This window comes from Marmota flaviventris, chromosome 4, assembly GCF_047511675.1.
Source record: "Marmota flaviventris isolate mMarFla1 chromosome 4, mMarFla1.hap1, whole genome shotgun sequence".
NCBI lineage: Eukaryota > Metazoa > Chordata > Mammalia > Rodentia > Sciuridae > Marmota > Marmota flaviventris.
The window spans coordinates 102,387,068-102,401,232 of NC_092501.1; the positions used below are offsets into that span (position 1 = coordinate 102,387,068).

The 14,165-nt window shown below is 37.9% G+C and overlaps 1 protein-coding gene across 2 annotated transcripts in view; it reads right to left on the minus strand.

Moving 5' to 3' along the window:
- Positions 1–448: 448 nt before the first annotated feature.
- Pibf1 (progesterone immunomodulatory binding factor 1) overlaps positions 449–14,165 on the minus strand; it is a 235,424-nt gene continuing 221,707 nt past the window's right edge. The window contains exon 18 of one of the 2 annotated variants that reach the window (XM_071611456.1): positions 449–506. In XM_071611456.1, the coding sequence (XP_071467557.1) occupies positions 504–506 (3 nt within the window). In that variant the 3' untranslated portion in view covers positions 449–503. Of the gene's footprint in view, positions 507–5,226; positions 5,605–14,165 lie in introns of those variants that run through there. The other variant, XM_027938068.3, reaches the window with a different exon arrangement.

The window sequence follows — 14,165 nt, forward strand, 5'->3', positions numbered from 1 at the left end:
AATCCGGGTCCCGCCCGTGCTAGGTGAGTGCTCTACCGCTGAGCCACAATCCCACCTCCTCGAATTATAATTTTTATGGTCAGGTAGAAGAGGAAGGAGGGGTCTGAGTGTCGAGGGAAACAGAGAGAGAAGGGGCCAGGCGGGAACTCATTTTCTGTTAGTAGCTTAGGCTGGGGGTATGGCTCAGAGGAGAGCAGGAGCCTAGCATGTTCAAGACCCTGGGTTCAATCCCCAACATAAAATATATATATGTATATGGTAAATATATATATATATAGTAATATGTTAACATTATGATTTATACACTATATACCAGTAAATGTGGGCATAATCTTGACAGATGTCACATTTATTGCATTAATAAAATTGAACCTCTGAACCTGTGAAAGCTGAGGACTGGGTAAACAATATAAATGATATCACATGACCTTTCTAGTAGCTCGTCAGCTGGTGTTGCCTGATGACTTCTCTGCTTGAGGAAGTCTTTCTTCAAAGTGCTTACATTACTTAATAAAAAAATGAATAATATTAAAATAAACAACTTTTTTTTTTGTATATCATCAGCCTATTCAATATCAGTTAAAAGTGAGACCAACCCATTTTTTTTACCCTTTATTAGGCAAGGCAAAAGAAATTCAATTTCATGTGAAGGCATTATTAGATAGAAGCAACATTTTTTTCCCCTTTTTAAATTAATTTATTTTTTTTCTTGACAAGGTCTTGCTGTGTGGCCTGGGCTGGCTCTGCACTCCTGGGTTCAAGGGGTCTCCCTGCCTCACTCACTGCCTCACTCACTACCTCACTCAGCCACTTCCGGTGGCTGGAGTGTAACGCTACCCATTGAGCAGCACTTATTATTATTTTTTAAACATTTTTTTTTTTTTACAATAAATTTAACAAAAAAGTTTTACTAAGTTTAGTTTTTAAACAAAGGTGAAGTCAGGAATAGTGATTTGCACCTGTTAATCTCAGTGGCTTGAAAGGCTGAGGCAGGAGGATCACAAGTTTGAGGCCAGCCTGGGCAAGTTAGTGAGACATTCATTCAGCAACTTAGCAAGACACTGTCTCAAAATAAAACTTAAAAGGGGCTAGGGATGTCATTCAGTGGTAAAGTGCCCTGGGTTCAATCTTTAGTACCAAAAAAAAAAAAAAAAAAAAGGAAATATATTTTCCTAGACTTTGGTTACATCTAAGATACCCACAGGAGCCCTCGCCCATAAAGCTGTAAGCAAGGGCTAAATAGTAGCTTTTCTGTCCATCATAGGATGTTGGCATAAAAGGAAACCTGGTTCATTGAACATTTCAGGTCCAATGGACTGGGGATGTAGCTCAGTGGATAGTGTATGCTAAGGAGGCCTTGGGTTCCACCCTCAGCCTTGAAAAATAAATAAAAAGTTCATGTGGAAATACTGCTGTAAAATTCCTGATGGGTGACTATTCAACAACTGCTTGTTCAGTATAAAAAGTGAATTTGGAGTACCCTGGGTCACTAGATGATAGCTCTTTTTGAAATTTCTTTATTGAGAATAAACTACTTCCCTTGGGTTTTGAGATTTTAGAGTTCTTTTTTAGAGAGCTTTGAGGAAGGGATGAAGACAATTAAGTTTCAGTGTCATACAAATTTTATTTTTTTCATGTTAAAAGAATGGATGAATCAATAAAATTATTATCTGCTATTTAATTGATTTTGAAGGGTTGCCATATCCTATTAATCTATAAAAACTCTCTGTCTGTAACATTAAATCTTTAGGAATAGACTTGATATCCATGAATGTTTCTAATAAAACTGCAACTATGGGGCTGCGGGTATAGCTCAGTTGGTATAGAGCTTGTCTAGTATGCACAAGGCCCTGGTTCAGTCCCCAGCACCACAACTCACACACACAAAGTGCAACTATGCTGAGCCCCATTAGGTCACCCCCCAAACCCCCAAGAAGAGCTGATAGATTAAGATACCCCTACTCCATTCTTTCCATCTCACTGCAGGTAGGTAGGAGGCAGGGATAGGTAACCAAGCATGAGAGAGACACTGCATTATTGGGAAGAGCATGGGCATTGGAATTCGGCACACTCAGTTCAAATCCCCTTCTACTTATTATGTGTCTGATCTTGAGCCATTAAACTACTCTTGAGCCTCAGTTTTGTTTTTATTTAAAAAATGAAGATGAGGGGCTGGGGTTGTGGCTCAGCGGCAAAGTGCTTGCCTAGCATGTATGAGGCACTGGGTTCGATTCTCAGCACCGCATATAAATAAATGAACAAAATATAGGTTTAAAAGCATCTTAAAAAACATTTGAAAAAAAAAATGAAGATGAGGCTTACTTGGCAGAAGTACTATGAAAATTAAATAGAGTAAGTAGTAGAAAACATGAAACACAGCAACTGGATGTGGAATGAACTTTATAATAATGGTAGTTATTATTCTTATATTTAGGTGATATTTCATAAAACATTTACCTAGAAGAAAACCCCGTTAAGCTTAATTTTTTGAATTCTTTTATTTTTTGGTATTGGGGATTGAATCCACAGGCACTTTATGAATGAGTTACATTTCTAGCCTTTTTATTTTTTGTGACAGGGTCTTTTTGAATTATTGAGGTTGGTCTTGAACTTGTGATCCTCCTGCCTCAGTCTTCCAAATCACCGGGATTACAGGTTTTTGTCACTGCATTCAACGTTAATTTTATTTTTACATTTTTTTCTTTTTGTGTTAGAGGGGATTGAACCCAAGGACATTCTATCTTTGAGTTAGTTACTCCTCAGTTCCCCATCCCTTTTTAAACATTTTGATACAGGGTCTTGCTAAGACTCCGAGGTGGCCTCAAATTTGTATCAGCCTCCTGAGTAGTTTTTTTAATATTTATTTTTTAGTTTTAGGTGGACACAATATCTTTATTTTGTTTTTATGTGGTGCTGAGAATCGAACCCAGTGCCTCACGCATGTTAGGTGAGCACACTACCACTTGAGCCACATCCCCAGAGCCCTGAGTAGTTTTTATTTATTTTTAAATAAGAAAAAATGACACAGGCTGGGCATGGTGGTGCAGGCCTGTAATCCCAGCTGCTTGGGAGGCTGAGGCAGGAGGCTCATGAGTTCAAAGCCAGCTTCAGCAAACTTAGTGAGGCCTTAAGTAACTTAGCAAGACCCTGTTTCTAAATAAAAAAACCAAAAAAGTATTTGGCTCAGTGGTTGAGTGCTTCTGAATTCAATTCCCAGTCTCCCCCCAAAAAGATATGGCCAGGAGAGGATGAGGTAAGGACTAAGGAGAGGATGAGGTAAGGACTAAGAAGTAAGGAGATGCATAACTTCTGAGGTAGAAGCAATAAACATCAGTCAAGGACATTTATTAATTTATTTTTTTGTACCATGGATTGAAGCCAGGGGAGCTTAACCACTGAGCCACATTCCCCAGCCCCCCCCTTTTTAAATATATATATTTTTAGTTATAGTTGGACATTTTTAAAATTTTTATGTGGTTCTGAGGGTCGAACCCAAGGCTTCACATGTGCTAGGCAAATGCTCTACTGCTGAGCCATACACCCCCAGCCCTTTTTTATATTTTATTTAGAGACAGGATCTTGCTAAATTGCTTATGGCCTTGCTAGGTTGCTGAGGCTAGCTTTGAACTCAGGATCCTCTAGCCTTAGCCTCCTTAGTCTCTGGGATTACAGGTGTGCACCACTGTGCTCAACTCAAGGACATTTTTGATCTGTCAAAACTGGGGTTGTAGATTGGAGTGCTACTGGCTTCTATGGAGAAGGCCAGGGATGATGCTAAACATCCCACAGTTTGTAGGACTGCCTTCCACTCCCATCAGAGAAATAATAATCCAGTCCAAAATGTTAATAGTGTTTGAGAAAACCTGGTATGCATGTTAATATAAAGTACAGGAGGTCATGATTTTGGACTAAGCTAAGGCCCCAACAGAGGAGACTAAAGATCAAAATAGAGTCACACAAACTAAAGTTTCAGGTGATCAATCGAAACCAAGTTGTTATCTGCCCTTCCAAGAAATCAGATAAAAACAAAATTTCCCTAAGGGGTCAGTTTCAATGTCCATGATAATAAACTTCCCTCTGTGTTAATCCTTACAGGAAAAATAGTAACCTGATGTTAACCAACCAGTGATTGTTGTTATTATTATTAGGCACTTTGGATTAAACCCAGGGCCTTGTACGTGCTCAACAGGTTCTCCACCCTTGAGCTACACTCCTAGGCCAAAAAGTAATTTAAACGAAAGACCAATCCATTTTTTTTGTTCTTTGTTTCTGCTTTCTTCAGTCCTTTTCTAGCTATAAAACCAACGTTTTCTACTCTGCTTTTTGAAATACTAATTATATGGAATGGAGTGTTCTACAATAACAAAGGCAATTAAGGTCTTTAAATGAGGGCTGGAGATGGAGCTCAATGATAGAGTGATTACCTAATATGCACAGGCCCTGGGTCTAATACACAGCACCAAAAAAAAAAAAAAAAAAAAAAAAAAAAAACAAACCCAAAAAACAACATAAGATGTTTAAATTTGTTATCATTTTGTCTTTTAACAGATCTTTTTATCCATCTAAAATTACATTTTTTAGGTTGGGCATGTAGCTAAGTGATAAAACACTTGCCTAGTGTGCTTAAAGCCCTGGTTCAATCTCTAGCACTACAAAGAAAAAAAAATAATAACATTTTTGTTTTCTTTCTTTTGCCTCCCCCCTTTTATTTATTGGTTTATTTATTTTTTGTTGGTGCTCCCCTTCTTTTAAATTATAAGACATCAATGAGAAATGGAACATATTTTATGCAAGACAAAAAAATTGTATTGATTTCTTTTCTCAATGAACATTTAATTGGTCAATACTGCATCTGGAGCAGCAGTGTTATGATTGATGTTACAAAAGAGACTTTCTACTAGACTTTTACTTCACCAGTAGCAGAGTTTCTGCCACATTTTATTGGTTGATAATAAGAAATATGAAAAAAAAAACAAAAACAATACTAAGCCCAAAGGAGAATCAGCAATTCATATCCACCTACGTGGTATTTGGCCACCATTAAAAAAATCTGAAGTGCTTGTGAAGTAGACTTCTCAAATGATTCTTAGCTGTTAAAAATGTAAGGTGTCTCTATATTTGTGTTATGATATTTAAATGAGGAATTTATTTAGTCTGGAAAATTTATTCACCAAAATATTTATAAGCCACACACTTAAAATGAACATTTATGAAAGCTCCAAAATCTGAATCATAAGATGTTTATTTTGTAACAAAATAGATAAAATCAAATATAAAGCATATTATTGTTTGTACTTTATACATTTTGATTATGCTAAAATTTGTTAATTTAGCATTAGTTACAGTCAACATTAAATCACTTATTTAAAAAAATTCCAAGTACATTATTAAGATGAACTTCTTTCTCATCAGAAAAAGAACTTCAGGAGTAAATAATGATATATCCACATAGTCAATCCAAAACATCCTCAGGTTTTGGCTGTGGGTTTGGCTCAGTGGTAGAGCGCTTGCCTAGCAGGAAGCCTTGGGTTTGGTCCCCAGCAGCAGCAAACACTAGGTCTTCATCTTTTGTTTCTTAGACCATTCAGGTGCTTCCTTTTTAGTCTGAAAAGAAGAAAAAGAAAATGAAACAAAATGCTTACAAGTAGGACAAGGAAGGCAATTTAGAGAACTAGGTACCTATACCCATTGGGGCCCTTTTTATGTAAACCATAGAACTACTTTTCTTGGTGCAGAAGGACATTTAAGAGCAAAGGTTTTGCCCTTTGGCAGAAATAATCCTACCTGGTAGATAAGTAAGAAAACTAAACATTGGAGGCTGAGGTAGGCGGAATCTCAAGTTCAAAGCCAGCTTCAGCTACTTAGTGATTACCAAGATCCTGTCTCTAATTAAAAAAACAAAAAGGACTGGGGCTATAGCCCCAGTAGGAAGAACGTACACATTGAATTGAATTTGTTTTCATATATATATATATATTTGGTAGAGGGATTGAGATCAGGGCATTGAACCACTGAGTCACATTCCCAGCTCTATTTTGTATTTTATTTAGGGACAGGGTCTCACTGAGTTGCTTAACACCTCGCTTTTGCTGAGGCTGGCTTTGTACTTGCGATCCTCTGCCTCCTGAGCCTCTGGGATTATAGGCAAGGACCAGCACACTCGGATCACACTGAAGTGTTTTGGTTCAAACAATATTTTCTACAGGGCTGGGGACAAGGCTCAGTGGTAGAGTGCTTGCCCAGCATGCATGAGGCCTTGGGTTCAATCCCCAGCACTGCAAAAACCTAACATAAAACTTTCCATATCCTGCTGAGGTGGCTATTTATGAACTGATTCTACATTCAGAGTGACTTATAAAAAGAACAAAACCCAGGCTGGGGATGTAGGTCAGTGGTAGAGCACCTAGCACGAGGCCCAGGGTTCAATCCCCAACACTGAAAACAAAACAAAACAAAAAAACAACAACAAACAAACCTATTAAGGACACAACTCTCTGGCTCTCTCCTTTATACAGACATGACTATTCATTCAGTCAATATATATTTACTGAAGAATTGCTATATTCCAATTATCATATTTTAAATCTTTTCAGTTACTAAGCACTTACTAAAGTACTTCTCGGGTTTATTGCTTAATCATTTTAGTATAAAAACAACCAGGCTGTAAAGAAAGAAAAAAACAGTCCAGGTGCAGTGGCACATGCTAGTAATTGTAATGGCTCAGGGGGCAGAGGCAGAGGCAGGAGGATTGCAAGTTTAAAGCCAATTTCAAAAACTTATCCAGGCCCTAAGCAACTTACTGAGACCCTGTCTCAAAATAAAAAACAAAAAGTGGGCAGGGGATGTAGCTAAGGCATTAAGGGTACCTAGGTTCCATCCCTGGAAACAAACAGGAAACAAAGGAGAGGCTGTGGGTACAGCTCAGTTAGCAGAGTGCTTGCCTCACAGGCACAAGGCCCTGGGTTCCTCTGTGCTCCTCTCCCCTCATACCTTCAATTTAAGCCACAAATACATTGATGTGAATTAGAAATATCAGATCCCTCTGGTATCCTCTCTCTGTTTCTGTGCTGCCATAAGCTGAGGAGTTTTTGTCTACCAGGCCCTTCCACGAGGATGTTCTGTTTCACCTCAGGCCCAGAGTAATGGAGCTGGCTGATCGTGGACTGAACCTCTGAAACTGTGAGCCTGAAGTAAACTTTTCCTCTGCTCTTATCAGGTATTTTGGTCACAACTAACATAGACATATATACTTTATGGTATCACACAAAAAAATTTCACTAATTTTAAAAATCTCTCAGATTCTTAGATCTATGTTCATGAGAGGTATTGGTCTGTAGTTTTCTAGGCAAATTTCTTTTCTTTCTTTCTGTCTTTCTTTATGGTTTTGAGGATCAAACTCAGGCCCTCACCTATAGACCCTGGTCTGTAGTTTGTATAGTTTGCTTTTGTTTTTTCCTTTTGTGGCACTGGGAATTGAATGCAGGGCTTCAATACTAGGTAAGGGCTTTACCACTGAGCAACATCCCAGCCCTGGTCTATAGTTTTCCTTTTGCAGTAATATCTTTACCTGCTTTCTGTTATTAAGTTAAGGCTGGCCTTATAAAATAAGTTGTGAAGTATTCCCTTTGTTTTTATCACTTGAAAGAGACTGTAGAGAATTGGTATAATTTCTTCCATAAATTAATTCAATAGTGAACCCATTTGGGTTTGGGGTTGACTCAACTTCTTTAATAAAAATGAGATCATTTAGTTTGTCTGTTTCTTCCTGTGTGAGTTGTGGCAGATTGTGTCTTTGTAGGAATTGGTCCATTTCTTCTGGCTGTCAAATTTGTGGTCACAAACTTGGTGTGGTAGTACATGCCTATAATCCTAGTGACTCAGGAGGCTGAGGCAGGAGGATTCCAAGTTGGAGGCCAGTCTGAGCAACTTAGACCTGTTTCAAAATTAAAAAAATAAAAAGGGCGGGGCATGTAGTTCAGTGATAGAACACCCAGTTTAATCCCTAGTATTGAAAAACAATTGTGGGCAAAGAGTTGTGCATAATTATTCCTTTACTGTCTTTGAAAATGTCTATGTGATTGTATAGTAATACTCCCTTTTCATTTCTGATTGTAATTTGTGTCCCCTTTTTCTTAGTTAGCTTGTAGTATAGTTTGAATCTGGAATGTCCCTCAGATCCATGTATTAATAGCTTAGTCCCCAACTTGGCACTATTGGGAGTTGGAGTTTTTTTTTACAGTGTTAGGGAATGAATCTGGGGTCTTGCATGTGCTAGGCAAGTGCTCCACCACAGGGTTACATCCCAAACCTTAACTGTTTTAATTCTATTTTTTGTTGTGCTGGGGATCAAACTCAGGGCCTCATCTCTGAACTACTTCCTAGTCCTAGTTCCCTCTTCTTTATTTTTAGGTGGGGTTGAGTACCAGGGATTGAACCCAGGAACACTTAACCACTCAGCCACATACCCAGACAGGGTCTTGCTAAGTTGCTTAGTGCCACACTAAGTTGCTGAGCCTGGCTTTGAACTTGTGATCCTCCTGCCTCAGCCTCCTGAGTTGCTGGGATTATAGTCATGCACCACCACATTTAAAAACAGATGTTTTTTAGGAGAGCAATGGGCCCATCTAAAAATGACATATATTATTCTCCTTGCTGCTAGGAGGGGTCATGTGACTAAGTTCTGACCAATGGAATACAAACTGAGATGTTAGGCAGAATTTATGGGATGTTCAGTCTCTTTTCTTGCTTCCAGCTTAGACTGCAGATGTGATGCTTGAGGCTACAGCAAGTATACTGTGATTTAAAAAGTGGAAGCCACAAACCAAGGACTGCTGAAAAGAAAAGCAGAGACCTAGGTCTCTGATGACTTATAGGGCCAGAAACTAGTTTTGAAATGCTTATCCCAGGCCTTTGTTCAAGAGACTGAACACTTTGATAAAGCTGTTGAATATTCTATCTCTGAGTTATATCTCCAGCCCTTTTTATTTTGAGATGGGGTCATGACAAATTGCCCAGGCTGGCCACAAATTTATGATCCTCCTGTTTCAGCCTCCACAACACCTGGGATTATAGGTGTCTGCCACTGGCTCCAGCTAATTTTTTTTAATAGCAAAACAGGTTTTCAGTAGAATCTGTTTTTACTTATTACAATCTGCTATTTAAAGCTTCCTCAATATTATAAGATGATGATTGGATCTAGAAAAATGTAGCTGCTCAAAAACTTTGAGCTGTGCTCTTATTTCCTTTAGGTCTAGACTTAAGAATCACCTTCTCGGGCTGGGGATGTGGCTCAAGCGGTAGCGCGCTCGCCTGGCATGCGTTCGGCCCAGGTTTGATCCTCAGCACCACATACAAACAAAGATGTTGTGTCTGCCGAAAACTAAAGAATAAATATTAAAATTCTCTCTCTTTAAAAAAACAACAACAACAAAAAAAGAATCACCTTCTCAGGGAGGCCATACTCTACCTCTCTACTCCTTCCCCACTTCCTGTTTTATTTTTCTTCCTAGAATTTGTCATGTTTTTCTGTATAATTTATTATTATTATTTTTTTATTTTTAGCTACTGAGATTGACCTAGCATGCTTAACAGCACTGAGCCACATCCCCAGCCTTTTTATTTTTTATATTGAAACAGGGTCACGCTAAATTGTTTAGGGCCTCACTAAGTTGCTGAGTACTGGGGACTGAACTCAGGGGCACTTTACCCTCCTGTCTCAGCCTCCTAATAGCTGGGATTACAGATGTGAACCACCATGCCTGGCATCTGATTTGCTTTTTAAAGAAAGACTGCCAACTCTCAATAGATCACTGATAAAATGGGCATGATAAAATAATTCAGATATACAATTAATTTTTTCTTTTTGATAATTCCATTTTTTTCCCACTTTGGTACTAGTTGAACCCATGGATCCTTTATAACTGAGCTACATCCCAAGACCTTTTTATTTTTTAATTTTGATACAAGGTCTCACTAAGTTGCTTAAGACCTAACTAAATTGCTGAGGCTGGCCTCAAATTTGCAATTCTCCTATGTCAGTTTCCCAAATCTTTGGGAATACAGATGTGTATCACCATACCTGGTTAATTCCATTCTTTTAACACTTTGAACAGTAGTATTTCTTTTATTCCTCCACTTTAATATTAAAGTTACTTACCCTTCATAACCATAAATGGTGCCTTACAAGTAAAAAATCTGATATGCCATCTCAGTTATTAATAAGCTAATATTTTAAGTGAGGAGGGTCCTTATTTTAAATATAAGACTCTCATAGACTCTTTTAGATGAAGCTGTTTTCATATACATATTTTATTTTTTTCGAGAGAATTTTTTTTTATTATTTATTTTTTAGTTATTGGCAGACACAACATCTTTGTTGGCATGTGGTGCTGAGGATCGAACCCGGGCCGCACGCATGCCAGGCCAGCGCGCTACTGCTTGAGCCACATCCCCAGCCCTCATATACATATTTTAATATTTTATATTAGACATATAAATTACTTAAAGGTGATCTTATACTGAGAATGTTGCCTTTATTTTGATGTACTGGTTTAAGTTAATTATATTTTTATATTTAACTATATTTAAGTTAATTATATTTTATAGAGAAACCGAACAAATTAATAAAAACCTTGAATTGTTATGGTGTGTTAACAGGTCCCAAAGTTAACTATATTCCAGATTTAGCAAAGTGCTCAGAAAGCTGTTGTAGAAAACAAATGACAAGATTAACCAGATATCTATGAGAAGTAATTAACTATGTTACAAAGTGATTTTGGAGACAATAACTAATAAGATAGATACCTTGGTGTCATGCAGAGGTAGTCAACCAAAACATTAATATATAACTTGGGGTTATAACATATTGAGTAAGTTTGTTAAAATTAGAAAGAATGATCATTGATAAAAGGAGACAAAATAAGCCTGGTGGGCCAGGCATGATGGTGGACACCTTGTAATCCCAGAGGTTCTAGAGGATGAGGCAGGAGGATCATGAGTTCAAAGATAGCCTCAGCAACCTAGCGAGGGCCTAAGCAACTCAGTGAGACCCTGTCTCTAAATAAAATATAAGAAGGGTTGGGGATGTGGTTCAGTAGTTAAGTGCCCCTGGGTTCAATCCCTGGTATCAAAAAAGAAAGGAAAAAAAAAAAAAAAAAAGATGGGTGGACTACTCCTGGAATTAACATTTAACTGGTACACTTAGGAAAAGAAAGACTATGTTTGGTAAATATAATTACTTTGTCTTCCAAAAAAGTTATAGAGTAGTATTCAAATATATAAATATTTTCAAGTCCCCACATAGGGCTCAACTTCAATGAGTATAGGATGGCTGATCCAGCTTTACACCAACTACATGGAGACTATCAGATCATCTGACACTCATTGCCCTAATTTCATGCTCACTTAGAAATTCCTTATTGCCACACCTGTCATTCCAGTGGCTCAGGAGGCTGAGCCAGGAGGGTCACAAGTTCAAGACCAGCCTCAGAAACATAGCAAGGCCCTAAGCAACTTAGCAAGACCCTGTCTCAAAAACAAAAAACAAACAACAAGAACAACAACAAAAAACTGAGGATGTGGCTTAGTGGTTGAGTGCCCCTCGATTGAATTCCTGGTGCCAAAAAGAAATACAAATAAAAATAAAAAAATCCCTTATTCTAACAGTTTGCAAGCTAAATTACCTTAGGAAGGAGGTTAAAATTAGTATTCCTGATACTAAAAACTGAAAACAATATTTTAAAAATGTCAATGTACACAGAGGTATCTTGAGGTCTGGTTATAATTTTGGTGAGATAATTCTAGATTCCAAACAAATAGTCTAGATTCCATAGCTTCCAAACATGAATGTGACAAGAAAGTGTTATAGGTATGTTGAGCTATTGGTTCCCTCAGTCCCCAATGCCTGGGGTGGCTAGAGTACCTTTAATCTACTAGCAAAGGTAATTTATTCTGGTGTAAGAAACAATACTACCTCCATGCAGCACCCATGTCACTAATCTTAATACATCCAGTTGTACTCATTTATATTAGTATATTACAAATAATTAATAAATTCTTTTTTTTTTTTTTTTGGTACCAGGGATTGAACTCAGGAAAACTCGACCTCTGAGCTACATCCTCAGCCCTATTTTATATTTTATTGTAGAGACGGGGTCTCACTGAGTTGCTTAGCACCTCGCTGTTGCTGAGGTTGGCTTTGAACTTGGGATCCTCCCGAGCTGCTGGAATTACAGGTGTGTACCACTGTACCTGGCAAAAATCCTATTTTTGATGAAATTATAAACTTTTTATTTTTGGAGTACTGGGGATTGAACTCAGGGGCACTTTACCACTTTACCAGTCCTTTATATTTTTTATTTTGAGGCAGGGTCTCAGGTAAGTTGCCCAGGCTGGCTTTGAACTTGTGATCCTCTTGCCTCAGCCTCCTCAGTTGCTGGAATTACAGGTATGCACCACCACAGGCAGCATAAACTTTTCTTTACTAACAAATAATAAGCTGGGCATGGTGACACACTCCTGTAATCCCAGTAGCTTGAGAAGCTGAGGCAGGAGGATTGAAAGTTCAAAGCCAGCTTCAGCAACTTAGTGAAACCCTGTCTTAAGATAAAAAATAAAAAGGGCTGGGGATGTGGCTCAGTGGTTAGGCGCCCCTGGGTTCAATCCTCAATACCAAAAAAAAAAAAGAAAAAACAAAAAAACAAAACCTAAAACCAAACAAACAACCCGCCCCCCCCCCCCGCAAAAAAAAAAAAAAACCAAATAAAACTTTGTATAACCATTCAAAACTTTTTATAATCAAAAAACTCAAAAAACTTTTTATAATCATTCTACAGTACCTATCTTTTTTTTTTTTAGAGAGAGAATTTTAATATTTATTTTTTATTTTTTGGTGGACACAACATCTTTGTTTATATGTGGTGCTGAGGATTGAACCCGGGCCGCATGCATGCCAGGCGAGCGTGCTACCGCTTGAGCCACATCCCCAGCCCCAGTACCTAAAATTTTTCAAAAATTAAAATAAACATCCCATAAAATGCACAATCTCAACTGTATCCCTTCTACCTCCCAATCTAGGGATTGAATCCAGGACTTTCCCTTGCCAGGAAAACACTTTACTACTGAGCCACAGCCCCATCTTAATCATTTTTAAACGTATAAATTAGAGGCATTAAGTACATTTACACTATTACCCATCCACAGAACTCTTTCATCTTGCATACTGAAGCTCTTTCCCTTAAACAATATGTCCCCATTGCCCCCCAGTCCCTGGCAACCATCATTCCATCTTCAGTCTCTATTAATTTGACTATTTATAACCTATCTACTTTTATTTTCCTTTTGTCTTAAGGGAAAGTATTAATGAGTGGTGAAATGATTAAAGGCAGACATAAGAATGTAGTAAGAAACAAGAAAACTCTAGATATAGAAAACACACACTAGACATCCTGTTACTAAATAACAGGATCACAAGTTACAAAATATTTTGTAAAAGTTGTATTATCTTTGCCCTTGGAATTTCTAATTCTTATCTTAATCTGACAAAATACTATACATTCTTTAAAGCCTAGCTCAAATTCTTTCTTTCTGATAAGATAGCCTGAGTCTGCCAACACCATAGTATCTATTGTTTCTTTGAATTTTCATAAACAATTTATATTTCCTATAAAATAGGCCATCCAATTTAATTTAATACTATTGTATTTGTTTCCTGTTCTTGAATATAGAGGAATAGCATCCATTTTGTTGTTGTTGCTGTAGTAGGGATTGAACCCAGGTGCATTCTACCCCTGAGCTACATCTCTAGCCTTTTTATTTTTTGGTACTGGGATTGAACCCAGGGGTATTTAACCACTGAGCCACATCCCCAGACCTTTTTATATTTCATTTAGAAACAGGATCTTGTTGAGTTGCTTAGGGCCTCACTAAATTGCTGAGGCTACCTTTGAATTTGCGATCTTCCTGCCTCAGCCTCCAGAGCCCCTGGGATTATAGGCATGTACCACTGTGTCCAGCTCCCTACCCTTTTTATTTTATTTTGAGATGGAGTCTCACTTAGTTACTGAGGCTGGTCTCCAACTTGTGAATCCTGCTTTAGCCTCCTGAATCACTGGAGTTACAATCATGTGCCACCCTGTCCAGCAAGAAGCAGCATCATTAAAACAGAC